This window comes from Mauremys reevesii, linkage group 12 (assembly GCF_016161935.1).
Source record: "Mauremys reevesii isolate NIE-2019 linkage group 12, ASM1616193v1, whole genome shotgun sequence".
In the NCBI taxonomy this organism is placed as follows: domain Eukaryota; kingdom Metazoa; phylum Chordata; order Testudines; family Geoemydidae; genus Mauremys; species Mauremys reevesii.
The window spans coordinates 15542475-15570302 of NC_052634.1; the positions used below are offsets into that span (position 1 = coordinate 15542475).

Here is a 27828-nt window from a genome sequence, read left to right on the forward strand (position 1 = left end):
GCCAGAGTGAGGTAAGGCGAATCACCAGCCTGCAAAGGGCGCTCTGGAGCTGGGATGAGCTAATTCCCTCAGATGACTAGTGAGAGGTGCTGCATGGGTGAGTCCACACCCTTACAGATGCCCAACATTCTGTTTGTTTTTTTGACTGCTGCTGCACATTGAGTGGATGTTTTCAGAGAACTATCCACAATGACTCCAAGATCTCTTTCTTGAGTGGTAAAAGCTAATTTAGACCCCATCATTTTATATGTATAGTTGGGATTATGTTTTCCAATGGGCATTACTTTGCATTTATCAACATTTAATTTCATCTGCTGTTTTGTGAGATCCTTCTGTAGCTCTTCGCAGTCTGCTTTGGATTTAACTATCTTGAGTAATTTTGTATCATCTGTAAATCTTGTCCCCTCACTGTTTACTCTTTTTCCAGATCATTTATGAATGTGTTGAATAGGACTGGTCCCAGTACAGACCCCTGGGGAACACACTATTTACCTCTCTCCATTCTGAAATCTGACCATTTATTCCTACCTTTTAACCAGTTACCAATCCATGAGAGGACCTTCCCTCTTATCCCATGACAGCTTACTTTGCTTAAGAGTCTTTGATGAGGGATCTTGCAAAGGCTGTCTGGAAATCTAAGTACACTATATCCACTGAATTCCCCCTTGTCCACATGCTTGTTGACCCCCTCAAAGAATTCTAGTAGATTGTGAGGCATGATTTCCCTTTACAAAAACCACATTGACTCTTCCCCAGCAATTTATGTTCATCTATGTGTCTGACAATTCTGTTCTTTACTATAGTTTCAACCAATTTGCCCAGTACTGAAGTCAGGCTTACTGGCCTGTAATTGCTGGGATCACTTCTGGAGCCCTTTTTAAAAATTGGCATCACGTCAGCTTCTGTACCAAATGATTGGAGGATGGCTAATTTAAATGATAGGTTCAAACTAGTTGGTAGTTCTGCAATCTCACATTTGAGTTCCTTCAGAACTCTTGGGTGAATACCATCTGCTCTTGATGACTTATTACTGTTTAGATTATTAATTTGTTCCAAAACCTCCAGTTCCTCAGATTTGTCATGTAAAAAGAATGGCTCAGGTTTGGGAATCTCCCTCATATCCTCAGCCGTGAAGACCGATGCAAAGAATTCATTGAGTTTCTCCAGAATGGCTTTATCGTCCTTGAGTGCTTCTTTAGCATCTCGGTCGTCCAGTGGCCTCACTGGTTGTTTAGCAGGCTTCCTGCTTCTGATGTACTTAAAAACAAATTTGCTATTACTTTTTGAGTCTTTGGCTAGCTGTTCTTCACATTCTTTTTTGACCTTCCTAATTATATTTTTACAATTCATTTCTATTTTCCTCACTAGGATTTAACTTCCACTTTTTAAAAGATGCCTTTTTGCCTCTCGCTGCTTCTTTTACTTTGTTGATTAGCCACAGTGGCACATTTTTGGTTCTCTTACTATGTTTTTAATGTGGGGTATACATTTAAGTTGAGCCTCTATTATGGTGTCTTTCAAAAGTTTCTATGCAGCTTGCAGGGATTTCACTTTTGGTGCTGTACCTTTTCATTTCTGTTTAACTAACCTCCTCATTTTTGTGTAGTTCCTTTTTCTGAAATTAAATGCTACTGTGTTAGGCTGTTCTGGTGCTTTACCCGCCACAGGGATGTTAAATTTAATTATATTATGGTCACTATTACCAAGCGGTCCAGCTATATTCACCTCTTGGGCCAGATCCTGTGCTCCACTTAGGTTCAAATCAAGAATTGCCCCTCCTCTGGTGATTTCCAGGACTAGCTGCTCCAAGAAGAAGTCATTTAAGGTGTCAAGAAACTTTATCTCTGCATCCCTTCCTGAAGTGACAGGTACCCAGTCAATATGGGGATAGCTGAAATCCCCCATTTTTATTGATTTTTTTTTTATAGCCTCTCTAATCTCCCTGAGCATTTCACAGTCACTGTCACCATTCTGGTCAGGTGGTAGGTACTATATCCCTACTGCTATATTCTTATTATTAAGCATGGAATTACTATCCATAGAGATTCTATGGTATAATTTGGTTCATTTAAGATTTTTTCTTCATTTGATTCTATGCTTTCTTTCACATATAGTGCCACTCCCCCCCCCAGCATGACCTTTACTGTCCTTCCGATATATTTTGTACCCTGGTATTACAGTGTCCCATTGATTATCCTCCTTTCTGTGATGCCTATTATACCAATATCCTCATTTAATACGAGGCACTCTAGTTCACCCATCTTCCTATTTAGACTTCCAGCATTTGTATGTAAGCACTTTAAAAACTTGTCACTTTTTAGCTGTCTGCCATTACATGATATAATTGAATTTGACTGTTTCTCAGCAGAGCCTATCTTTATTTTATCATCTTCCGTCCTCTCCTCCTTATGAGGACATAGAGAATCTCCATTAATAGATCCTCCCTTAAGGGATGTCTCTGCCCAAACCACGTGCTCCTCCGCACCTGTCGGCTTTCCCCCAGCCCTTAGTTTAAAAACTGCTCTGACCAAGTGCCAGCAATCTGGTTCTATTTTGGTTTAGGTGGAGCCTATGCTTCCTGTATAGGCTCCCCCTTTCCCAAACGTTTCCCCAGCTCCTAATAAACGTAGGGAAGAATGTGCTAAACCATAGTTTGGTTGGTTCCGTCTCTTAAAAAATAACAAGAAGAAAGGGACATAAATCTGACTCCAGCTTGGCTGTTTCTTTCTTGCAATAATTCTCCAGCTGCCTTCTTTTTTTTAATCCCCTCTGCTTGTCCTCTCCTGCCCTCTGCTGGGATCTTTGGCAGTAATAGGTAGCTAGTGTTTAAAATGGAACAAGCCCAGTGAAGTTAGCAGCATGCACAACATCTTTTCCCATGAAGGCAGAGTGATCTCTGGCAGTGGGGTCCCCAGAACGAGATGGAGCAGTCATCATTTTAGAAAAGAGCTTTGGTGGTGCGGCATGATGCCACTCCCAAGGAAATGGATCTCACTGCAAGGCTATGGACTCTACCATATACCTGCTATTTAGATGACCCCTTACCCAAAGCCCATTGATGTCAGTGGGAGTCTTTCCTCTGCCTTCAGTGAGGTTTGGGTCAGACCTGGGCAGCATTAAATGTAGACAACTAGATATAATTGTGTTAAATAATTGCGATATTAACATGGGCTATTCAGTAGAAGTGCTGGGGTGGTGATCTCGTTAGAGATTTGCCAGGGGATCACAAGATTGTTGGGACCAACTTACAAGCTTCCCTAAAAATGATTTGTTGTTTTTTTTTCTGTTGCAAAACGTGGTCTGGCACCGCTTCCAAAAATCAGCTTTGCAGGCTGAAAATCCCAGCAGGGAGCTAAAAAGCAAATTCCTCATGGGCATAAATACACAAGCATGGAGCAGCCTCTCCCCGATCACTCCACCAGCTCTGCTGTTCCAATCCAGAGCCCAGCCGAGGCACCTTCATCTTGAGTTGCAGCACCCTGCTCTTCCAGTCTTAGCCTCCCAATGCAGCTGACCTTACGTTTCGGAGGACTCTTTGGAATCCCACCCCCATCCCCATTTAGAGCAGAGCAACGGAGCTATCCAGGGGCCAGCGAAGCGAGTCATACTTGTACATGTCTGCTCTCCGACACCCTGTGTCCTCCCGAGGACAGTCAAGTTACAGTCAAGCTCATTTGTGTTGCACTATGCGTCATCCACCCGGTCCAAGACCAGCATCGTTATTGGGCGGGGATGGGCAGGAGAGCTAAGAAGCCAGTGCACAGACCCAACACTCGCCAGGAGTGGGGTTATGGCAGCCGGGGGGGGTTAGGCAGCGGGGCAGGGGAAGGTGATACTCAGACACTTCTGCACTTCACTGGCTCCCTCGTTCCTCTTGCAGAGTCGGTGCCGATGGCGGTGATCATAGGCGTCGCTGTGGGGGCTGGCGTGGCATTTCTGGTGCTGATGGCCACCATCGTAGCCTTCTGCTGTGCACGCTCGCAGAGAAGTAAGTGCCTTCCCTTTCTTTCATTTTAAACACAACCGCTGGGGCAGACAGAGTCCTGGAAACCGAGCTCACTTGTGTCTACAGGGGAGGGATGGCTCGATGGTTTGAGCATTGGCCTGCTAAACCCAGGGTTGTGAGCTCAATCCTCGAGGGGGCCATTTAGGGATTTGGGGCAAAAATCTGTCTGGGGATTGGTCCTGCTTTGAGCAGGGGGTTGGACCTAGGTGACCGGCTGAGGTCCCTTCCCACCCTGATATTCTGTGATTCTATGAGAGCACGGGGGACGGCAGCAGGAGCTTCCCAGGTGCTGTCCCTCCCTTGATCTCAGGATGAAAGGTGAGTGCAAATCCATGGCTCTGCCAGGTCTGTAGGCTGATGGGGACACCTGCCTGCTAAGAACTTGTCTGAGATCAGCCAAACGATCAATGGTAACAAACTCTTTGGGTCCCTCATCTCTGGGCTGAGCCTGTAGCAGCAACAAGTTGCCTATCCGTGAGCTAGCAGACTGTGCTAAACTCTTGTCTCAGGGAGATGTCGTGCAGAGGTGGTGGCAACCCGACCCAATCTGTTCATAGAGCAACACTGATGGTGGCTTCATCCAGCAGAGGGTCTGCAGGCCACTGGCCTGGTGGAGTCCTGGGGGCCTGAGGCTTGTCTACACTGCAGGGAATGCAGACTGCAATACCCACTTGTGCTGTGGGAGCCTTACCGGCACAAGGGATGAAAGCGCAGGCGGAGGAGAGAGGGTGACACTGGGCGAGTGGGTATGTAAGAAGCGAACAGGGTAATTCACAGAGGAATTCCATACTGAATTCACCAGCCTGACACCGAGGTAATATGTTTATCACACGTGGCTACAGAATGTTCCACACTACTCCGCACTCCCATGGTAAAGTTATGTCGTACAGGCAGGATACAAATCTTGAAGTAGTTTTGGCCTCTGATCTAGGAGCGGGTGCAAAGTGTGTTCCAGATTCTATTTTTTAGTCCACTTTATCATTCTAAAATATGCATGTTCATAATAAGAAATTCCAGTCTCTGGTGTTTATGTAGGGCCTAGGGTGTTATGTGCTTTGCTGCAGTGGGACTATAAATTAAAACGACATGAAAGGCGCAGGTAAAGGAATGAAGGGGTAAACAGCTCAGGATCATGTTGCCTCATTAAAAAAACCACAGAGAAATTAAAGCATGATTGTTGGCTAAATGAAAAAGGATCAAACCATCAGGGAAAGGAGCGTGATTGTTTTGAGCATCTAAAACAGCGTTGGAGAACAAGCAATCCTTGACGGTGCTTCCAGCTATAGGGACTCTGCAACAGAAACAGCCCCGCCAAAGCTGTTCATAAGCTCTTTGTTTAGTTGCCAGTGAAATGCAGTTGGTTTTCCTTTTTGATTATTTGCAAAGAAATCAAAGAGCTCCAATTCCTCCTGGACTTGGGTAACAAACGGCTGGCCTCGTACAGCAGCAACGCGTGGACTTTTAAGAGCAATAATGACGTCTGGTTTTGAACTCTCCCGACCCCATTAGCGGCTCTTGCAGATATTAGCAAATTAAATCTTGGGCAGTCATTCATCTTGCATTTTGGTAGCTAGTTGTGATGGACCGGAGACGAGCCAGTTCAGTTTTGCTGGAATCGTTCAGCAACGATGTGTGATTCAAGCAGCCCGACAGAAAATGGGCCAAATTGTTGTTACCATGTCAATGGTCAGACATAATCAGCCATGCTTTTCCCCGTCGCTTTTAGAAAGCCACACATGCACTGTATCATTCCAAGGAGGGAGGTGCATGTGGCTCATTATACGCTTCTTATTTGATGGAACCAGATGGTGCTGGGTTCTTTACGGGACATACACTCTAACATTAATGCGATGATGATAGATCAGATATGCAATGGAGGCCACCGAGGCTTAGAGTGGGAAGCAATGCCAGAGATTGAGCGTGTCAGTTACTCAAAGGCTCGACAGTTGGAATAGCAACTGGCGTGCTGCTGCCTGCTCTCGCAAACCTTTGGAGTAGAATTCAGAGGTTGCCTGCTGTCTGGCTCTCTGTGCTTTGGTAGGTCTGCTTGGCCTCATCAGCCTTAGCTCTCAAAGATTCCTCGTGCCCTTCAGCAAAGGAACATCTCCACTTTTTCCCACATCCTCAAAGGTGTTCAGGCACCTTCCACCCACTGGTTTCAACGGCACCTCCTGAGGATCTGGGTCTTCATCTCTCTGTGCCTCAGCGCCCTGTACGTATAACCGGGATAACAGCTGTTGTCACTGCCGGGGCAGTGGGCGGGGTTGCACTGCTGCTATGCTTGAGTGATTTTTAAACTTGGGTGCTCCAGACTAGGCACCTCAAGAAATGACGCAGTTCTGAACATACAACGCTTCCATGGATTTCAGTGGCGCGGCATGGCTGTAACCGAGAGCAGATCTTGGCCCCATGAGTGGCATGAAAAAAACAAGTGAGCACGAAGCAAGCTCCACTCAAAATGTATGTCTGTTGCCTTTTGGGGTGCAGTCCAGAGCAGTGAGGGCCTGTGTCACTACCTGCCTGTAACCCTGAGTGCCTTAAATGCTCCGCTGCTCTGGTCACAGCCAGCCAGCAGACAAGCATGCTAAATCCTGCATGTCTGTGCTGTGCAGCTGTGGGTCAGTGCTTCGGACCTCAGCAGCCTGCCTACCAAACAGCCCCAGCCTGCATCCACCAGTTTTGGTCACACCTGGCAGGATCATAGAATCTCAGGGTTGGAAGGGACCTCAGGAGGTCATCTAGTCCAACCCCCTGCTCAAAGCAGGACCAAACCCAACTAAATCATCCCAGCCAGGGCTTTGTCAAGCCTGACCTTAAAAACCTCTAAGGAAGGAGATTCCACCACCTCCCTAGGTAACCCATTCCAGTTCTTCACCACCCTCCTAATGAAATAGTTTTTCCTAATGTCCAACCTAAACCTCCCCCTCTGCAACTTGAGACCATTACTCCTTGTTCTGTCATCTTCTACCACTGAGAACAGTCTAGATCCATCCTCTTTGGAACCCCCTTTCAGGTAGTTGAAAGCAGCTATCAAATCCCCCCCCTCATTCTTCTCTTCTGCAGACTAAACAATCCCAGTTCCCTCAGCCTCTCCTCATAAGTCATGCGCTCCAGCCCCCTAATCATTTTTGTTGCCCTCCGCTGGACTCTCTCCAATTTATCCACACCCTTCTTGTAGTGTGGGGCCCAAAACTGGACACAGTACTCCAAATGAGGCCTCACCAGTGCTGAGTAGAGGGGAATGATCATATCCCTCGATCTGCTGGAAATGCCCCTACTTATACAACCCAAAATGCCATTAGCCTTCTTGGCAACAAGGGCACACTGTTGACTCATATTCAGCTTTTCGTCCACCGTAACCCCTAGGTCCTTTTCTGCAGAACTGCTGCCCAGCCATTCGGTCCCTAGTCTGTAACAGTGCATGGGATTCTTCTGACCTAAGTGCAGGACTCTGCACTTGTCCTTGTTGAACCTCATCATATTTCTTTTGGCCCAATCCTCTAATTTGTCTAGGTCCCTCTGTATCCTATCCCTACCCTCCAGCGTATCAACCACTCCTCCCAGTTTAGTGTCATCTGCAAACTTGCTAAGGGTGCAGTCCACACCATCCTCCAGATCGTTAATGAAGATATTGAATAAAACCGTCCCCAGCACCGACCCCTGGGGCACTCCACTTGATACCGGTTGCCAACTAGACACGGAACCATTGATCACTACCCGTTGAGCCCGACCATCTAGCCAGTTTTCTATCCACCTTACCGTCCATTCATCCAGCCCAGACTTCTTTAACTTGCTGGCAAGAATACTGTGGGAGACTGTATCAAAAGCTCTGCTAAAGTCCAGAAATAGCACATCCACTGCTTTCCCCTCATCCACAGAGCCGGTTATCTCATCATAGAAGGCAATTAGGTTAGTCAGGCATGACTTGCCCTTGGTGAATCCATGCTGACTGTTCCTGATCACTTTCCCCTCCTTTAAGTGGTTCAGGATTGATTCCTTGAGGACCTGTTCCATGATTTTTCCAGGGACTGAGGTGAGACTGACTGGCCTGTAGTTCCCTGGATCTTTAAAAAAGGGAAGAAGGAAGATGGGCACTGCATTAGCTTTTTTCCAGTCTTCCGGGTCCTCCCCCGATCGCCATGATTTTTCAAAGATAATGGCCAATGGCTCTGCAATCTCATCGGCCAACTCCTTTAGCACCCTCGGATGCAGCGCATCCAGCCTCATGGACTTGTGCTCGTCCAGCTTTCCTAAATAGTCCCGAACTACTTCTTTCTCCACAGAGAGCTGGTCACCTCCTCCCCATACCGTGCTGCAGAGTGCAGCTGTCTGGGAGCTGACTTGTCTGTGAAGACAGAGGCAAAAAAAGCATTGAGTACACTAGCTTTCTCCACATCCTCCATCACTAGGTTCCCTCCCTCATTCAGCAAGGGGCCCACACTTTCCTTGACTTGGGATGACCCCAACACACCACCAGTTCTGACTGTCCCCAAAATCACCTGTGTGAAAGTGGCCAGCCCCCCTCCTGGAGCACGCCGAGAAATAATAAGGTTTGCTTGCGCCTTAAAGAGACCATACCCAACAGTTTGCCACCTTAACGGGACTTAACAATTCCTTCATTTCAAACACAGCCCTGGGTTGGTTTAGATTAAAGTTTATTCACAACAGGCCATAGGTTAAGTGATGCCAAGTACAATAAATAACAGCAGAGCTGGTTACCAGCAAATAGAAGTGAAAACGCATCTAAAACTTAATGGAGGAAGCTACAGTCTTTGTTTAAGATGGTTTCGCTCACCAATTACTTTTGGTCCAGCATGGCTGACTGTCTATCTGTCAGGACCTTCCACAGAAGTATGAGGTGCTGGTTTCTCTCTTCTTCATAAGAAGATGAAGCTGGTATCTCTCTGTCCCTCATACTCGCAAAGAATTGCCTTTGTTCTCAAAGACAGGGAGGCCTCCTGGGAGCTCAGTCTCCCGGGCCTCTGTGGTGCAGGAGCCATGTTAATTTTCTGGCACTTGAGTTCGGGCTCAAAACAAACCCCACTAGTTTTACTTGCTTGCTTTGTTTATGGCTAATATGTAAATGGTCCTTTGTCTAGGACAGCCCTTATCACCTTTACCTAGGCGAGGCTGTCTTCTTAAACATGGTCTAGTTACATTGTACGGTGGGAATTCATAACTTCACATACAAGGCTAACGCATGCATTTTACAATATTAATGACTAGTGTGCTGTCAGTTTGAAGTGAGACCTCACAAGGCATAGTTTGTCCAAACATCACTGCAGTAGTGTGTGAATACAGGGGTGTAGAGGCGCAATAGCACATGCTGCATCGCCTCGGAAATATACAGCAAGGGAAAAGCAGAGGAATAAATATCCACCTCACTTATTAACAGATGGGAGCCCTGCACAGCAGAGCAGATCTTGTTGTTTAGCCCAGCAGACCAAGTGCTGAGGCCGGTAGTTGTAGGGTCTGTAGGCAGGGCCTGATTCCTGCCATCAAAAGCATTGCCCACATGAAACCAAGAAGAATAGGCAGTTGTGATTAAAGCACTGCACGCAGGAGAACTGGGCTCAGCTCCTGGTTCTGCCACTGAACTCTCTGTGTGACCTGGGGCAAGTCACGTCAGCTGGCCATGCCTCAGTTTCCCCATCTGTAAAAATGAGGGTGATAATGCTTCTCCATATCACAGGATAAAGCCATTGATGTTAGAGGCATGCAGTTAATACAATGACTGGGGGCATGTGTCAATAGATACTTTGCTCAACTGCAGGCAAACATCTAGGCAGGATTGGCACCCAACCTGGGCCTCCCATACTCTTAACTGGGTTAGGGTGCTCCTTGGTTTTAGGATTGGTGCAGGCCAGTTAGATCACAGAGCCTGTCCCCCTACAAAGCTAGGCAAGAGTCCCCTGGTGGAGGCCACATCAGAGATGTAATTGACCTTAGCCAAAAAGCGAGCTTTCCTTTCAATAACTTCAGTTTTAACGGGCCGAAGCCAAAAGAGGTTCAGATCGTGGTCCAAAATCAATAAATAAATGAGGAAAACAGATCAAACGCCCAAGCTCAGGGCAGGGCATTTGTTCCTGTGCAGCCATCTGTCACGCAGCCTGCCTTCCGTCTGGGAACCTGCTCCAGCAGTTCTGTTCCCCACTCAGACCGAAGGGAGCTCTCGCCACTTTGTTTAAACAGCTTTGTGGGGTCAAAGCCTGCTCAGGCAGCAGATGCTGTCGCAGGGACGCCGTTGGGCTGGCACTTGATAAACAATGTGTGCGGGAGGCAATTGTGCTAATGAAATGCGCCGCTCAGAATGCCAGAGGAAGGGCTGCGTGTAACCTTTTGCTTCGCGGCCACGCTTGAGGTAGCAGTGATGTGGCTGATGGTTGACTAGGCTGGCTTGCCTCATGGACAAAATGACACAGAGGGGTGGTTTAGAGCCAGAATTGGTTGTGAAACAGCTGAGCGTACAGGACCAGATTTTTCAAAAATCTCTATATCCCATTATAAATGGGCAGATTTTAAAAAGACTTGGGTGCACGTCTTCAGGAAATCTGGCCCAGTGTGTCATGATGGGAGCCTGGGTGCAGGGCACTGGATAACCTGTCCCTGATAGTGGCTGCTAAGCCCTGGCAAAGGTGGTCCAGTGTATGTCCCCTAAAGCTGTGCCTGGAGCCCCAGAATAGAGCGTCTCTGGGGGAGGGGTATTGGAACAAAGTGATTCTAGCATGCAAAAATGGCCCCTTCCTCCTCAACAGAGCTGCTTGGCTTGTATTCAGCATCAGAGCTGCTGCCTTTAGTGACACAGGTACATTTTATTGTGTTGTGCTGCCGTTAGTCCAGCAGAGCAAGTGAAGCTCTGGGACAGGTCACTAGGAGTCTGTTTGGTTTTGTGCATCAGCAACAGACTGGTTTACCAAGTTGCAATCAGTTACACCTGCAGGCAATGGGGGTCCCACAGGTGACATAATTTGAAGGCTCTAGTGTTTCATGGGCCTCACTGAGGGAAGGAGTTGGCACGTAGAACTTTTAGTACTGGTGATGAAACAAAAAAAAAACCACCAGCATGACTCTCAGATCCCAGGGGTAGTTTATAGGACTAGCAACAATTAATCATGTCAACTGGATACAGTTAAACTGGTGTCAATGAGAGACACTAAATATGGAATCTCCCTCTTCTTAGCATGTCATTTTTAGACAGCAGATGTTGCATGCACTTTGCAGATGCCCAGTTGAGGGCATTTGCCTCTGAAGGACTGAATCCATAGCTTCCGTGACAAACCTTAGTTAGCAAAGATACCATGAGCTAGACAGACAAATTTAGGCTGAATAGCAGCAGTAATTCCCTAACAATAAGGGGTTGTCTACAGTTAAAATGATACAGTGGCACCTCTGTAGCACTTCAGTGTAGACCAGGGGTGGGCAAACTTTTTGGCCTGCGGGCCACATCGGGATTCTGAAACTGTATGGAGGGCTGGGTAGGGCCCCAAACAGCCTGGCCCCTGCCCCCTATCTTCCCCCTCCCACTTGCTTCCCCCCTCAGACTCCCAGACCCATCCAATCCCCCCTGACTGCCCTGTCCCCTGACTGCCCTGACCCCTATCCACACCCCCTGACAGGCCCTCCATGACTCCCATGCCTATCCAGCCACCCCGTTCCCTGTCCCCTGACAGCCCCACACCCCCAGAACCTCCGCCTCATCCAACAGCCCCCTGTCTCCTGACTGCCACTCGGGACCCTCTGCCCCTTATCCAACTCCCCCGCTCCCTGCCCCCTTCCATGCCACTCAGAGCAGCAGGACTGGCCGTGGCACTGCCCGGCCGGAGCCAGCCATGCCGCTGCGCTGCCTGACAGGAGCTCACAGCTCCGCCGCCCAGAATGCTGGTGGCACGGCGAGCTGAGGCTGCAGGGCAGGGGAGGGGCTGGGGGCTAGCCTCCCTGGCTGGGAGCTCAAGGGCCAGGCAGGCTGGTCCCACGGGCCATAGTTTGCCCACCTGGGGTGTAGACCCTCACTACAGCGACGGGAGGGGATTTCCTGTTGGCATAGCTACCTCAACACCCAAAGAGGTGGTAGCTAGGTTGAGGGAAGAATTCCCCCGTTGGTTTTTTCAGACCCAAGTGACATAGCTGCACCAACCTCACTTTTTAGTGTAGACCAGGATGAAAATGGTAGATTAGTTTCTCCAGGAGGCTAATGAGGGGATCATTAGTTGAATCATTTAAAACAATAGTAGTGTGTGCTGCAGCAAACAATCCTGCGCTGCACCTCGCGGAAGGCACTAGGTGACCCAGTAATAAAGTCAGAGTTTCTCCATCGCAGAGCTGAGGCGCTCTTGAAATCTGCTAGTCAGACCCCATTTCTTCTCAAGAGAGCAGGAAAAGCCTGACACAGCTATGGCTTGTACAGCAGGGATTAGGGCAGGCAATTCCTGTTACTGCTTTACGCAGAAGCAGCAAAGCACGTCACAAACAAATTACAGAGACAGGAAGTGGAGAGTTACCCGGGAGGGCGATTCTTTTAAACTAGTTTTAATAAACCTCTGTTATTGTTTCTTTTATGACAAGACCAGTCCACAAGTTATTTAAGGGTAACCCCCTGAGAAATGGCTCTACAAGTTAGTAATTGGCTTTTCCTTGTGATTAAATGCGGTGGCCTCGACCCGAGGAACATTATTCTTAGTCTAGGACAGCAAAAAGGAAGCTACAAGAAACCGCAACAGAAAAAACAGAGCGAAATCATTCTTCTAGCATCTCAAGGCTTGGAACATTTCATGCTGCTGCTTTCAGGGGTTTATCTGTGTGCCTGCCTGAGGTGTGTGGGGGGGACTAGAGGGCCAGGTTTGGATTGAGAGGAATATGTTATCAGCAGAGGGTTAAAGGAAAGTAGTTCAGTAGTGGCCAAAAAATTCTGAGACCTGTTGAGTGCCCTGCGTCAAGTGGGTCTCAGCTGCTGATGGACACGTCAGTGCCCATAACAAGCTGCCCTTTGGCAGCGTCGGAAGGACAGCCAAAGGGGGCATGGGCCAAGCAGGTGCAAGTGCCCTCCGTTGCCCAGTGAAGACCCTTCCAGGGCCGTGCGGAGGATGGCTGCACTGTGCTGCCATTGTTGTGTAGTCTGAAGAATTTGGACCCCACACCTGTCAATCCAGCACATTTTGCCATTGCAGAAACTAAATGAGCAGTGAAGAAACACGGAGGGACTGGCCTGTGCAGTGATGGGACCTGCCCTGTTTCAGAAAAATCATTTCTCCAGGATTAATCCTAGAAATGTAGGGCTGGAAGTGGCAGGGAGAGGTCATCTAGACCAGCCTCATCTGCAAGGCAGGACCAAGTAAATGTAGACCAGCCCTGACAGGTGTCCAGCCTGATCTTTAAAAACCTCAAATGACCGGGATTCCACAACCTAACTTCCCTGGGTAATGCGTTCCAGAGCTTAACTGCTCTTGTAGTTAGAACATTTGTCCTAATATCTACCCTTAATCTCCCTTGTTGCAAATGGAGTCGGTTACTTCTTATCCTGCCTTCTGTGGACATGGAGAACAATTGATCCCCATCCTCTTTGTAACAAACCTTAATGCGTTTGAAGACTGTTCCCTCCTCGGTCTTCTCTTCTCTAGACCAAACGTGCTCAGTTCTTTCAAAATTTCCTGATAGGTCATTTTTCTGAATGTTTGATCATTCTTCTCTAGACTCTAATTTGTGTACATCTTCCTTGAAGCGTGGTGCCCCCAACTGGACACGGTAATCCAGCTGAGGCCCCACTCATGCCAAGTACAGCAGGACAACTACCCCCTGAGTCTTATATATGTCGCTCCTGTTAATGCACACCAGAATGCTAATAGCCCTTTTTACCACAGCGTTACACTGTTGACCCCGATTCAATTTGTGATCCACTATAACCCCCAAGTCCTTTTCAGCAGTGCTGCTGCCTAGCCACTTATTCCTCATCGTGTAGTCGTGTCTGGTTTTTTCCTTCCTAAGTTCAGTACTTTGCGCTTGTCTTTACTGAATTTCATCTAATTAATTTCAGACTGATTATCCAAAGCATTTTGAATCTAATCCTGCCCTTCAAAGTGCTTCCAACCCCTCCCAGCTCCCCTCCTACAAATTTTAAGCTTATTCTCCACTCCATCATCCAAGTCGTTAATGAAAAATTGAATAGTACCAGCCCCAAGACAGACCTTTGTGAAACACTACTTGAGAAGCTCTCCCAGTTTGACAGCAAACCATTGATCTACTGTTTGAGTTCAGTCTTTCAAGCAGTTGTGCACCCAATTTATAGTAGTTTTCTCTAGACCATATTTCCTTAGTTTGCTTGAATACGTCTAGCTGCTCTTCAGCTATGTCTGCCCTTAAACTGCTACAGTTGCCCAGCTGTATCTGCGCCGCTGTAGCGCTCCAATGTAGACACTAACTACATCGCTGCGGGTAACCCATCTCTCCAAGAGGCAGTAGCTAGGTTGATGGAAGAATTCTTCCATTGTCCTAGTTCTGATAAGAACAGATTTATACATTTATTAGAATTTTTTTTAAAAAGCCCTCTGAAGCCTAATATCAAGTAGCCATACATCCTTTTATAGTGTTAAGACATACAATTTATGATGGTATTAATCACTAGTGTGTATTAGGCTTTGATGAAATACCTCACGCTATACACTTTGTTACACAATATTACTGTATTAGAAATCAGTTGATTCATTAGCTTATCACTTGAGGTTCAGACCCCTGGGCTTTATAGCCCAGATATAGTTTCTCTTCCCTGCTGGAAGCTGTCTCCTCTGCTTGTTAGTTTTGTTTACCCACTATATCAATGGACCTTCATTGTCTCTGCCTGGCAATCAGGCTGGTCAGAGAAGCAAACACATTCCTTTGTCTAGGCAAAACTTTACCAACTCCCCCGGCATGCCTGCTTTACACACACAGTCATAATTCCAGTTTATAGCTATAATTCTTCATACACACCACGTACATACTTTCTGAAAGAAAATGAATGATCAGAGCATTATGTCTTAGGTGTAGTAAGTATGTCAGGCCTGACGAGAGTTGCTGACACAGAGTAGTGACCCACGAATGGGATTTAAGGAACTAATTGAAGCAATCTCAGAACCATTAGTGCTTATCTTTAGGAGCTCAGGGAGGTTGGGTGAGGGCCCAGTGGCCTGGAGAAAGGCAAACGTAACACCTGTCTTCAAAAAGGGGGGGGAAAAGAAGACCAGGAGCATTATAGACCCGTCAGCCTAACCTCGATACCTGGAAAGATATGGAACAAACTATCAGTTTGTTCAAACCTGGAGGATAATAGATTGGTTTGGTGTGATTTGTACTTAACAAATGCAGGTTGGTTATTTTGTATCGCCTAAATTCCTCCTCTGACAGAGTCATCAGCCTAGTGGATGTCGGGGGAGAAGCGGTTGTGATCTCTCTGGACTTCAGTAAGGCTGGTCCACGTGACATTCCAATAAGCAAACTAGGGAGTTAAGCCACCTTAGCAACATCACGCGGGGGTGTGGATTTAAAGCAAGCTCCTCAGCTGCATAGGGCCACTGAAGTAAGAATCCCAGCCTGTTAGCATAAGGGAAAAAATCAGTCACACCACATGGTGTCACAAAAATATGGCAAAATTCTCTGCCAGTTTCATCTGACCAGTTTTGGCTTGTTTGGAGGGAGCAGAGGCCCATGGATAAGGCACGGGGCTAGTGTCTAGTCCTGGCTCCGAGATTGACCTGTTGTATGACCTTGGGCAAATCGCTTCATGTCTTTATGCCTTTGTTTCTCCGTCTACATTCAGCCACCTGTGTAAAGTGTTTTGAGATCTATGGAGGAAAAGCACTAAGGTTTATAATTAGAGCGACGCAAACAACTGATTTTTTTTTTTTTAGATCAGCGGCTGAGCCAAAAAAAAAAAAAATCAAAATACAAATTTGTTACAGGTCTATTGAGTTTGACCTGAAATGAAACATTTGTTTTTATTTTGGAGGTGTTATTTAAACGGGGGGCGGGAATCAGACTGAAGTAAAAATTCAAACAAAAAAGGAGTGCAAATCAAAAAACTGAAAACTTCCATTTCAAAAATGTCAAAAGGGAGCATTTGGGGGGGGGGGGAAGAGGTGAGGTTGTTTCAGTTAAAAACACACACACACCCACCATCAGGCATATTCAACATGAATTCGCAAAAAGTTTCAGTTGGCCCAAATCTGCATTTGTCGCCTTGGGGAAGAAAAAAAGTTTTTGGCCAAACAATTTCACCCAGCTCTAATTATGAGAATTAGCTGCAGTTTTCCCACAGGCTTTTCTGACTGTACAGGGCCCAATCCTGTGAGCCACTGAGGGAGCTCAGCTTTGTCAGTGCTGCACAGCATCAGGCCATCCAGCACTTGTCTCTTTTAGCTCCTGAGGGGATCAGTGAGGAACCAAGAGATGTAGTATTATGGGACCCTGAGACTTTATCATCTGGCCCACTCCAAGGGAGAACTGTGCCCTAGCCACTTCCCCACCCCTTCCTGATCATGCACACACGTCGTCCCTCCCAGCTGCACACCTTGCCTGTGGCCAGTTACAGTAGCTGCACTCGTGGGAGAGCAGGGGATGTATTTTTAGCTTTCAAATGGGATCCAGACCCTGGCAAGTGCTTCACAGCCCACTGGCCAACAGTTTGAGAACAGTGGCATAAGACATTTAACTAAACAGATCTCTTTGGAACACCTTCAAAATCTAGTTGGCTCTAAATGTTTATTGTTAGAGGAGGCAGGAGCATGTTTGGGTGCAAAGTTTAGGTGGTGGTAGAACCTAGGGGTTTGGCTCAACCCATTGCAGAGACAAGAGCCAGTCCTGCTATGCAGACCCAGCTCTCAGTCTGGAGCCAAACGTCGAAGTTTAGGGCTGTTTGGCTCTGGCTGTTTAGATTCGTGTCCATCGCCGCTTGCCGTCTCAGCCTCGGCTTTCGTCTCTTGCAGGCCTGGCGGTTGGGGCTTTTGTTTTATTTTTCAACACAGCTTCTTCAAAGAGCTACTGCTGTCCTTCAGGAAACCAAAAGGAAGTAGTTGTTCCCGAAACAACCCTGCCGCTAAATCCCACTTCCCTTCCTAATGCATGTGGGGGCTGCAGGGCAATTGCACGTGCCTCAGTTGGGGTTCCCAAAACAGTGGTTGACTCTTTGTTCATTGCAAAGGCCTCTCCGTGCTCTAGTATCATCCAGGACCTGAAGAACTTTGGGAAGACTTTTCTCATGGGGTTCCCAACCCAAGCGAAAGGAGGATGTGCCAGAAGTAGCATGAAAATGTCTATTTTAACTCTCAGTTAGGGCCGGCTAGGAAACAAGAATTCTGTTTTGCGAAACACTGGGGTTTGGGAATTTGCTTTTGTTCTGCATCAGAACACAATTAGAGCTTCTGAAATCGGGTGTGGGGGGGGTGGATGGATGAGGGAAGCGGGGGGGGGGGGGTAACCATTCGGATATTGGCCATTCTGTAGTCTCTTGCTTCTTCGCTTTCACTGGCTTTGACCAGAAATTCCTTCACAGCAACATATAGTGATTTTGACACATCAGCTTTTTTCATTGAAAAACTCCTGCCCAGTTCTACTCCCAGTCCAGTGTTATAGGTGTCAGAGGTGTGAGTGAAAATATGCTACCAGAGAAAGTAAAAACTGAGGCTTGTCCTTTTGTAACCCCAGAGATTACTTTATTGCTGTGCCCACATTCCTCCAGCATCACACACTGGAGAGCTTCAGTGGCCCATCTGCATTCTGCGTCTTGCTGGTATTGTAGAGGTCACATTTTGATCCTTCAGGTCAACATGGCTGCACACACAGACTGCCTAGCTCCCAGATGCTCTACCCTTTTAGAATCACCATTATGAACCTTCCATTATTTCAAAGCTGATACCATGATAATCTCTCCCCCTCGCTCGTGAACAGAGACTGACCGTCTAATTCTAGGCTACAGGCCTCCGACACTTGATCTAAAGGATTATATTCAACTGGACACACTAAAATGCCTCACTTCCTGTCATTGAGAAGCTGTGCCGTGCGCTGTTAAGTAACTGCTATGCTCCACCTCAGAGGTGGCTGCATGTCAGTGGTGTACTAACCAACTTCTGCATATTATTTAAGTACCTTGTCAAATGTTGCAAAGCTCAATTAATGTTTGCAAAACATGTTGCAGTTCGCCAGTTGCAAATGGCAAACAAAGAACATGTCACTGAGACGGTCAATTTCTTTACTATAGGATCTATTAATGGTGACAGTTGTTATCAGTAATCACCTATGTCGGGAGGGGGTTTGCTCGGCTGTCACGACGGCATGCAAGTAACATCTTTGCCCTCTCTTTGCTCAGATCTGAAAGGCGTGGTTTCAGCCAAGAACGATATCCGCGTGGAGATTGTGCACAAGGAGCCCGCCTCAGGCAGGGAGACAGAAGAACACCCGACTATCAAGCAGCTCCTGGTAAGGATTTATTCCCTTTCACGTGTCACTCCGTGTAACCTTTGACAATAATGAGGGCAGGTGAGCGCACTAACACCTGCCGAAGGCAGTGGCCGCTCTGCCAAAATCTCTCGCCCGTCACGCCGACTTGTAAGTTTCACTGCCATAAAAACTCCTTGCGTGCAACTTTGCTAATGAAGAGGATGAGCCGGGAGACGTTTATTAGGATAGCTCAGCAGCCCACAGGGCTAATTGCAAGGAAAGTTTGCCACCTCACTAAGGAAATTGCTGCAAACTGCAAATGGAGGCACAGTAGGTTGAACAATATATAATAATCAACTAATTAGTGGGGAACAACTGTGCTAGGCTGAAAAGAAGCCTTGGAGATTTATATGCGCCCAAGAAGCGTATTTGCATGTAGTCATTTGCAGGTAGAGATTGTTAATTTTGGTAGCGTCCTGCCCTCCCAGCATGCCACTGGGCCATGTCGTGACCTGCAGGAGCCTCAGGCTCTCGCGTCTTAGGAGAGAGTTAGGAGAACTGCACAGTGATTTCCCTACACCCCCCCCCCCCCGCCAGTTTTGTGAGCTAGTTACATACCAATTTAGTGACTGTTTGGAAATCTGAATTTCAACTGAAACATTAAGACATACTTTAAAAGCTTATACAGTGTATGATAAAATATGTGTGTCTGAAAAAGTATAATAGATTTGAAAAGTATGAACATAGACTAGCTTCCTTGCTTCCTTATACAGCTGTTTTTCATGATGTCAGTGCATTCATTTCGGTGATGTTGGCCAACCTAATAATTTCAAATGATGGTTTGTAAGCAAAGTCTAAATGAGCTCTCCCTGACAGCTAGCGATGAGCCGGGGGCTAAGGCTTCAGGGCCAGATTATATTTACATTCACACCTAATCTACCTAGGGATCCAGCAAACAGAGCTGTGTTGTCCAAGTGATAGATTTTGGCTGGGGTTGGGTTACGTTACAAACCACTTGAATGTGGGGGGAAGGAATGTTGTTCTTATTGTATGAGTAAAGGGCAGTAGAAGTGTACTTAGTCTGTGACGATTTGAAGGCATCAAGAGAGAGGGTGGGGACCTGTCCCTCTCCACTGTTTAAAGACAGAGCTGATTAGGCTCCATAAATAGTCTTTTTTGTTCTGTTAAGTGACCACTGACAATCAGGTCTAAGTGCTTAGTCCTGTTGTGGGGACAGTGTTCCTGTGGGGACAGTGTTTTTTTGTGTAAGAGACAGCCCAGACCGCACTAGCAGCGAGGTTCCCGCACTGAGGGCTCAGCTGAAATCACTGAGAGCTGGTGGAACCTCAAGAGACCAACTCGCAGAGGTCACAGTGGTAGGTGACAGCAGAAGGTGACTGTGCAGGGCCATTGGCAACAGAGCGGTGGAGTGAACGGTGGCACAACGAACAGCTTTGGCCAGAGCAAACTGGGCCTTTTTGTCCACCACCTGGAAGGTGTACTCAACGTGAAAGCACCTCTGAACTCTGAGTCTCCACTGACCGAGGACAACACCGGTGAGTGGAGTGCGGTGGAGGGAAAAGCGAGGGGCACGTTAAATAAACATTTGTTTGTTGGACTATATTTTAGTCACTTTGCTCCAGAACGCGAGATTTGTAACTGGGAATGGAAACTGATATAAATGTTTCCCAGTAGGCCAAGATTTTTAAAATGCAGTATTTGCCAAGGTTGTTATCTCACATTGTTGGTATCTTGGGAGGTCATTATGTTGGGGAGTTTCTGTACTAAACATTTTTATTAAATTAATTTTTACATAAGAACGGTCATACTGGCTCAGACCCACGGTCCATATAGCCCAGTACCCTGTCTTACAACAGTGGTCAAGGCCAGGTGCTTCAGAGGGAATGAATAGAACAGGGAATCATCAAGTGATCCATCCCCTGTCGCCCATTCCCAGCTTCTGGCAAACAGGCTAGGGACACTCAGAGCATGGCATTGCATCCCTGTCATCCTGGCTAATAGCCACAGATGGACCTGTTCTCCAGGAATGTATCTAGTTCTTTTTAAAATCCTGTTATAGTTTTGGTCTTTACAGCATCCCCTGGCAAAGAGTTCCCTGGGTTGACTTTATATTGTGTGAAGAAATACTTCCTTTTGGTTTTTTTTAAATCTGCTGCCTATCAATTTCATTGGGTGACTGCTAGTTGTGTTCTGTGAAGGATTAAATAAAATTTCCTTATTCACTTTCTTCGCAGCAGTCAAGATTTTGTAGACCTCTATCCTATCCCCATTAGTCATCTCTTTTCTAAGCTGAAAATTCCCAGTCACTTTAATCTCTCCTCCTGTTTAATACCCCTCATCATTTTAGTTGCCCATCTCTGTACCTTTTCCAATTCCAATATATATATTTTTAGGATGTGTGACCAGGTCTACACACACTACTCAAGGTGTGCACGTACCATGGATTTATATAGAGGCGATATGATATTTTCTGTCTTATCTATCCCTTTCTTAATGATTCCCAACATTGTTTGCTTTTGTGACTGTTGCTGCACATGGAGTGGATGTTTTCAGAGATCTATCCACAATGACTCCAAGATCTCTTCCTTGAATGTTAACAGCTAATTCAGATGCCATCATTTTGTATATATAGTTGAGATTGCTTTCCAATGTGCATTACTTTGCATTTATCAACATTGAATTTAATTTGCCATTTTGTTGCCCAGTTACCCAGTTTTGTGAGATCGCTTTGTAGCTCTTTGCAGTCTGCCTGGGACTTACAAAACTATTGAAGATAGTTAAGTATCATCTGCAAATTTTGCCACCTCACTGTTTATCCATTTTTCCAGATGAATATGTTGAATAGGACTGGTCCAAGTACCGACCCCTCAAGGATACCACTATTTATCTCTCCCCTTTGTTTCCCATCTTTTAACCAGTTACTGATCCCCAAGAGGACTTTCCTCTTATCCCATGATGGCTTACTTTTCAAAAGTCAATTTAAATTAAATTTTTCTTTTTTAAATCTAGACCTGTTATGTGTTTTGGTGTAACTTGCATTATTCTTATGTTAGGATTATGCAAATTTAATAAAATGTTTACTTTATTCATATCTCTTTTATATATCTCATTGGTCCGAACACCCCCCCTAATTTCAATTCCTGGGGAAACCACTGGAACTGCATGGGCGAGTCAGGCGGTGGCGCACTCCTCTCGGCCAGTAGCGAGCCAATGCCCCACCATGATGCTAGACAGCCCTGGGCAGCTGGAGGTGCTGTCTTTCTGGGGACATGTGAATTTGGGTCCTCTGGGTCAATGGAGACCTTCAGGAGACCCTGGCCTTTTACCAATGGGGGTTAATACAGGCTGCATCTTTGTTCAGCGGCTCAGACCGGGGGTAGGCTCTGACCTCTAAGGGTGTGTCTGACCTGCAACAGAAATCCAGTGAGGGTGTTGGGTGTCAGAGCCCAAATTCCACTCCATGCAGGAATGGCTATTTTTAGCAGCCTAGCACAAATCTGAGCCGGTAGACCTGGGCTCGGAGTCTCCCTGCCACGGGTGGTTTTTGCAGTATAGACGTACCCTAAGTCGCCGGTTCCAAACCAGCCGGAGTCAGTCGCGATGGAACGTCCTTACCAACAGAAGGTTGTCGGGGAGCTTTGTGAAATGAGCTGGTGGGAATGGGCAGCTTAGTTTGGCTGAGGAAGAAAAGGGATTTGCACCTGACTTGCCAGTCTCAGCACAGGCCCAGTGTAGGGTTGGTTACAGAGACACGACTCTCCCTTTCCTCTCTCACATGGTTCATGGCTGGAGTATAGTGACTGGAATGGTATGGCATAAACCTTGAAGTAGCATGGTCTGTGCAGTCTGTGCCCCAGGGACTTGCTGGGTCTGTTAGTTCAACCACCTCAAATCAAGAATCCATAAGCCAATGTGACCGCACAGCAATCGGCACCTGATACGGGAGAATTATTGCTATTAAAAAGATCTTTGTAACTGAGGGCCAATGGCCAGCGTGTGGAGAGGAAACCTCCATCCACAGATCTTCCCCTGTTTGTGCAGAAATGGGGCAGGATAGGGTTTGGGGCTACAGCCACCTCTACTCCATTTGCCCAGGGGTGGAGATCCATGTGGTTGATCTAGGGATATGTATATCATGCTCCATGGGAATTGTGGGGGAAGTTACCCCAGTTTGAGTCTGTGCATCAGCGGGGAACCCACCAGCCTTGTGAAAAAGGTGGGAGAGAGGCAGTCACAGGAAACGCTGGGCGTTCATGGGCCTAATCCAAGATTTCTCCTGCAGGAGGGGTAAATGCCACTGCCAATGGAAAAACCCAGGGGAGCCTCCTAGATGAATTTCCTGGGCTCGACCCATCCTTTGCCATGGAAGGGTAGGATGAGCTCCTTCATGCCTCTGCTGTTGTCCGTATCCAGGAGCAGCTCGGTCATTCGATAGTGTCATGTTGTAACTGACTAACCAGCAAAACAAATGCAGAAAGAAAACTGACCCCCCACAGCCATCCTGCCATAAAAGCAGACTAGAGCAGGAGATAGAGGTAACTGTTTGCATTTTGTTTGTTGGATGTTTGCACAGTTGTTTGGTGAGGTGGGGTATTCCCCCACCCCCCATACTACTTTAAATATCCAGGCAGGGACAGTCACTGTGCATTTATTATCTGACTGATCAGTGAAAGCATGGGGAAGGAGAGTTTAGAGTTTAGAGTTTAGAGTTTAGAGTTTAGAGTTTAGAGTTTAGAGTTTAGAGTTTAGAGTTTAGAGTTTAGAGTTTAGAGTTTAGAGTTTAGAGTTTAGAGTTTAGAGTTTAGAGTTTAGAGTTTAGAGTTTAGAGTTTAGAGTTTAGTGTTTAGAGTTTAGAGTTTAGAGTTTAGAGTTTAGAGTTTAGAGTTTAGAGTTTAGAGTTTAGAGTTTAGAGTTTAGAGTTTAGAGTTTAGAGTTTAGAGTTTAGAGTTTAGAGTTTAGAGTTTGGGATTTAGAGTTTGAGTTTAGAGTTTAGAGTTTAGAGTTTAGAGTTTAGAGTTTAGAGTTTAGAGTTTAGAGTTTAGAGTTTAGAGTTTAGAATTTAGGAGTTTAGAGTTTAGAGTTTAGAGTTTAGGAGTTTATAGTTTATAGTTTAGAGTTTAGAGTTTAGAGTTTAGAGTTTAGAGTTTAGAGTTTAGAGTTTAGAGTTTAGGAGTTTAGAGTTTAGAGTTTAGAGTTTAGGAGTTTAGAGTTTGGGAGTTTAGAGTTTAGAGTTTAGAGTTTAGAGTTTAGAGTTTAGAGTTTAGAGTTTAGAGTTTAGAGTTTAGAGTTTAGAGTTCAGAGTTTAGAGTTTAGAGTATAGAGATTAGAGTTTAGAGTTTAGAGTTTAGAGTTTAGAGTTTAGAGTTTAGAGTTTAGAGTTTAGAGTTTAGGAGTTTAGAGTTTAGAGTTTAGAGTTTAGAGTTTAGGAGTTTAGAGTTTAGAGTTTAGAGTTTAGAGTTTAGGAGTTTAGAGTTTAGAGTTTGGGTTAGAGTTTAGAGTTTAGAGTTTAGAGTTTAGGAGTTTAGAGTTTAGGAGTTTAGAGTTTAGAGTTTAGGAGTTTAGAGTTTAGGAGTTTAGAGTTTAGAGTTTAGAGTTTAGAGTTTAGAGTTTAGAGTTTAGAGTTTAGAGTTTAGAGTTTAGAGTTTAGGAGTTTAGGAGTTTAGAGTTTAGAGTTTAGAGTTTAGAGTTTAGGAGTTTAGAGTTTAGAGTTTAGAGTTTAGGAGTTTAGGAGTTTAGAGTTTAGAGTTTAGAGTTTAGAGTTTAGGAGTTTAGAGTTTAGGAGTTTAGAGTTTAGAGTTTAGAGTTTAGAGTTTAGAGTTTAGAGTTTAGAGTTTAGAGTTTAGAGTTTAGAGTTTAGAGTTTAGAGTTTAGAGTTTAGAGTTTAGAGTTTAGAGTTTAGGAGTTTAGAGTTTAGAGTTTAGAGTTTAGAGTTTAGGAGTTTAGAGTTTAGAGTTTTAGAGTTTAGAGTTTAGAGTTTAGAGTTTAGAGTTTAGAGTTTAGCGTTTAGAGTTTAGAGTTTAGAGTTTAGAGTTTAGGAGTTTAGAGTTTAGAGTTTAGAGTTTAGAGTTTAGAGTTTAGAGTTTAGAGTTTAGAGTTTAGAGTTTAGAGTTTAGGAGTTTAGAGTTTAGAGTTTAGAGTTTAGAGTTTAGAGTTTAGAGTTTAGAGTTTAGAGTTTAGAGTTTAGAGTTTAGAGTTTAGAGTTTAGAGTTTAGAGTTTAGAGTTTAGAGTTTAGAGTTTAGAGTTTAGAGTTTAGAGTTTTTTTTTCTGGATGGAGGGAGAAGGCTCCAAGGTGCTAACACACTGTCCCCCATATGGAAGCACAGGAGGGAAGAGCTATGAGCAAACATAGAAAATACAAGCTACATCGAAAGATTTGGGTGTGGAGCAGCTATGGCTACACTTACAAACCTGCAGCGCTGGTAGTTGTAGTGCTGGTTGTCCAGCGCCAGTGCAGGTGTGTGGCCACATTTGCAGCGCTGTTGGAAGTGATGAATTATGGGCAGCTATCCCAGTAGCAGCAATGGGCTTTTCAAAAGAGGGGGGTGTGGGGCAGTGTGACAGGGACCAGGGGGGGGCAGAGTGGATTTTTGGAACCGACACTGCAAAATCAGAATTTTCCCACTCCCTTACTGTTAACTGCAAACAGCCTGCATCCAACATACTCCCTCTGCCCCCTCAAGCAAAGCAAATACTGTGAATGAGACAGGCATGGGGTTATTTCATTGTTGACAGTAGTTACAGATTGATGACAGCAACCAGGAGCTTGTTTGAAGCAGCTCTGGGTGCATGGAGTGGAGGACAAAACCCAGCCCCTTCTTCTTTAACTGCAAAAGCCTGCAGGCTGGATAAACAGCTGCCAACTCACTTTCGTGCTGCTGGTCAAGCAAAAAGCAAACACTCAACCCCTGTGAATCACGCAGGGAGGAGGATACGGATTGATCACAGCATAAGCAGCTCTGGTAGAGCAGCTCCAGCAGCAATAGGAGTTCACAACAAAACAGAGGCTGCATAAAAAAACAAAGGAAGTAATTTAGTTAAAAGCATTCTGGGATACATCCTTATACCCTGGAGGCCAACAACAGTGCTGGTGTGTGGCCACACTTGATCACCAGCGCTGCGATCCTTATTCCCCATGCTGAGCCAGGTGTATGGCCAGTGCTGCAGCCAGGGAGTTCTGGCACTGGATGTGCCCTGCAGGTGTGGACACTTACTTACTAATTGCAGCGCTGGAAAGCCTCCACTGGCGCTGCAACTTGCAAGTGTAGCCATACCCTAGGAGAAACAGCTTCCTCTGAGGGCACGACCGGGTGCCAGGGTTCTGTGCTGGGCTCTGTTGATGCGATATGGGGAAAGGCACGTTCCTGCTCAATGATTCCCTTACCTCTGTGAAGTGGAAGTAAAGCCTACTTTAAATGAATCAGGAACTAGATAATTGACAGATGTCAAAAGTAGCTGCTATTGGGGAATCACAAAGGGTGTTACTAGTGGAATTCCACAAAGATTGGTGCTGGTCCCTGATGCTTAACATTCTTATCCGCTCTCTGGAGATAAATAAATATAAGATCACGGATTACGCAGAGAATTGCAGAGTGGTAAAGAACGAGGAGGACGGTCAGAGATTGTTTTGTAAACTAGGCCCATTCCTACAAAATGTGTTTTCCTTAGGGTGACCGCACAGCAAATGTGGAAAATCAGGACAGGGGGTAATAGGAGCCTCTATAAGAAAAAGACCCAAAAATCAGGACTGTCCCTGTAAAACCAGGACATCTGATCACCCTCATTTTCTTACAGCCCAATACCGGGTCACCCAGCAAGGAAGAAGGAATGGGAGATTATAGCCTGGAAAAAATGATTCTAAAACAAGGTTTTGGGGGTCACGCAAGTGAACGTGAGCTCCCGGGGCAATGCTGTGGCCAAAAGGACTAGTGCGGGCCTTGGACGTATAAACAGGGCAGGGTTTTTACCTCTCTACACGGCATTAATGAGACCCATGCTGGAATACTGTGACCGGGTCTGGTGTCCCCCATTTTTAAACAACATGTTGACAAATTGGAAAGGGTGCAGAATAGAGCCACAAAAATTAAGACGTGGAAAAAAATGCCTTCTAGGAGAGAGTTAAAGAGCTCAATGTATGAGTTTATCAACAAGGCAGAGGTACCTTGATTATGTCTTCACACAGCAAAGTCTACCTGTGGAACTCACTGCCGGGGAATGTTGAAGGCCGAAACCATACCTGGATTTAAAACAAAAAAAAATAATTAGATACGTTCAGGGATGCATCAATGGCTATTAACCAAGATGGTCAGGGATGGGACCCCATGTTCTGGGTGTCCCTAAACCTCTGACTGCCAGAGCTGGGACGGCAAGACAGGGGACCGATCACAATAATGCCCTGTTCTGTTCATTCCCTCTGAAGCATCTGGCACCGGCCGCTGTCGGAAGACAGGATACTGGGGTGATGGACTATTGATCTGACCCGGTATGGCCGTTCTTATTACAGGGTTTCTGCGCCTTCGTTAGGAGAACGTACCAGGTACTAAAGTGTTCTTTAATCTAGAGGAGAGAGGCAAAACAAGAACTACTGGCTGGAAGTTAAAGCCAGACAAATTTAAATGAGACGGCGCAAGCTTTTACGTGAGGCGATTAACCGTTTGGAACAAACGAGGAAGAGAAGTGGCGGTTTCTCCAGCTCTTGAAGTTTTCAGGTCAACACTGGAGGCCTTTCTGGGTGATGCTTTAGTCAAAGACCAGTTATCGGGCTTAATACGGAAGTAACTGGGTGAAACGTAACGGCCTATGCTCCACAGGAAGCCAGGCTAGAGGATTTAACAAACAATCCCTTCTGGCCTTAACGATCTCAAACTCTATATGATATGGACCCTCCTTTATAAAAACATTTTAAGGCCTGTGTACGGACAGTGCTATAACAGTGCTAGGAGATTGGTCATTTTTCTTGACTACCGGCGTTTCAAATCCATTGTGGGCTCTGAAACGCTACCTGGGTACATCCTGCCTGTTAAATCGGCATCAGCGAAGACCGCATAAAGCGTAACGACTCTCCCGCAGCTGCCCGGAGCTAACTGTTTCAGTAGCTGTTATTGCTAGTAGCGTTACGGAGGCCTCAGCTGAGCTCGGGATCACGTTGCCTTGGGCGCCGTACGTCGGAAAGGCTCGGGCTAACTGGACGAGGCGGGGAAAAGAGAAGAGGTGATTTACTCCAGGTCGCTGAGAGAGTCAGGAGTTGAATCGAGGTTTCCCAAGTAAGTCCCTCTCCGGTTGCTAGCCCGCTAGACCGTGCTGCAGCCCCGAGACTCGGACAGAGGGAGTAGATGATACAGCATTAAGGCCGCACCCTTCGCCTCTGGACAGGGCAAAGTACAGTCTCTCCGCTGCTGTATAT

At 46.1% G+C, this 27828-nt stretch overlaps 1 protein-coding gene and 1 long non-coding RNA gene across 5 annotated transcripts in view; one reads left to right on the top strand and one right to left on the bottom strand.

The window, feature by feature from the left end:
- Window positions 1-27828, top strand: part of KIRREL3 (kirre like nephrin family adhesion molecule 3) — a 262110-nt gene that overhangs the window by 213963 nt on the left and 20319 nt on the right. For all 4 annotated transcript variants that reach the window (XM_039496138.1, XM_039496141.1, XM_039496139.1 and 1 more), the window contains 2 exons: window positions 3881-3988; window positions 18336-18445. In XM_039496138.1, the coding sequence (XP_039352072.1) occupies window positions 3881-3988; window positions 18336-18445 (218 nt within the window). The remainder of the gene's footprint in view (window positions 1-3880; window positions 3989-18335; window positions 18446-27828) is intronic.
- The window catches only part of LOC120375490, a 41659-nt gene continuing 40806 nt past the window's right edge, over window positions 26976-27828 (bottom strand). The window contains exon 4 of the long non-coding RNA XR_005586574.1: window positions 26976-27608. This is a non-coding gene — a long non-coding RNA (uncharacterized LOC120375490). The remainder of the gene's footprint in view (window positions 27609-27828) is intronic.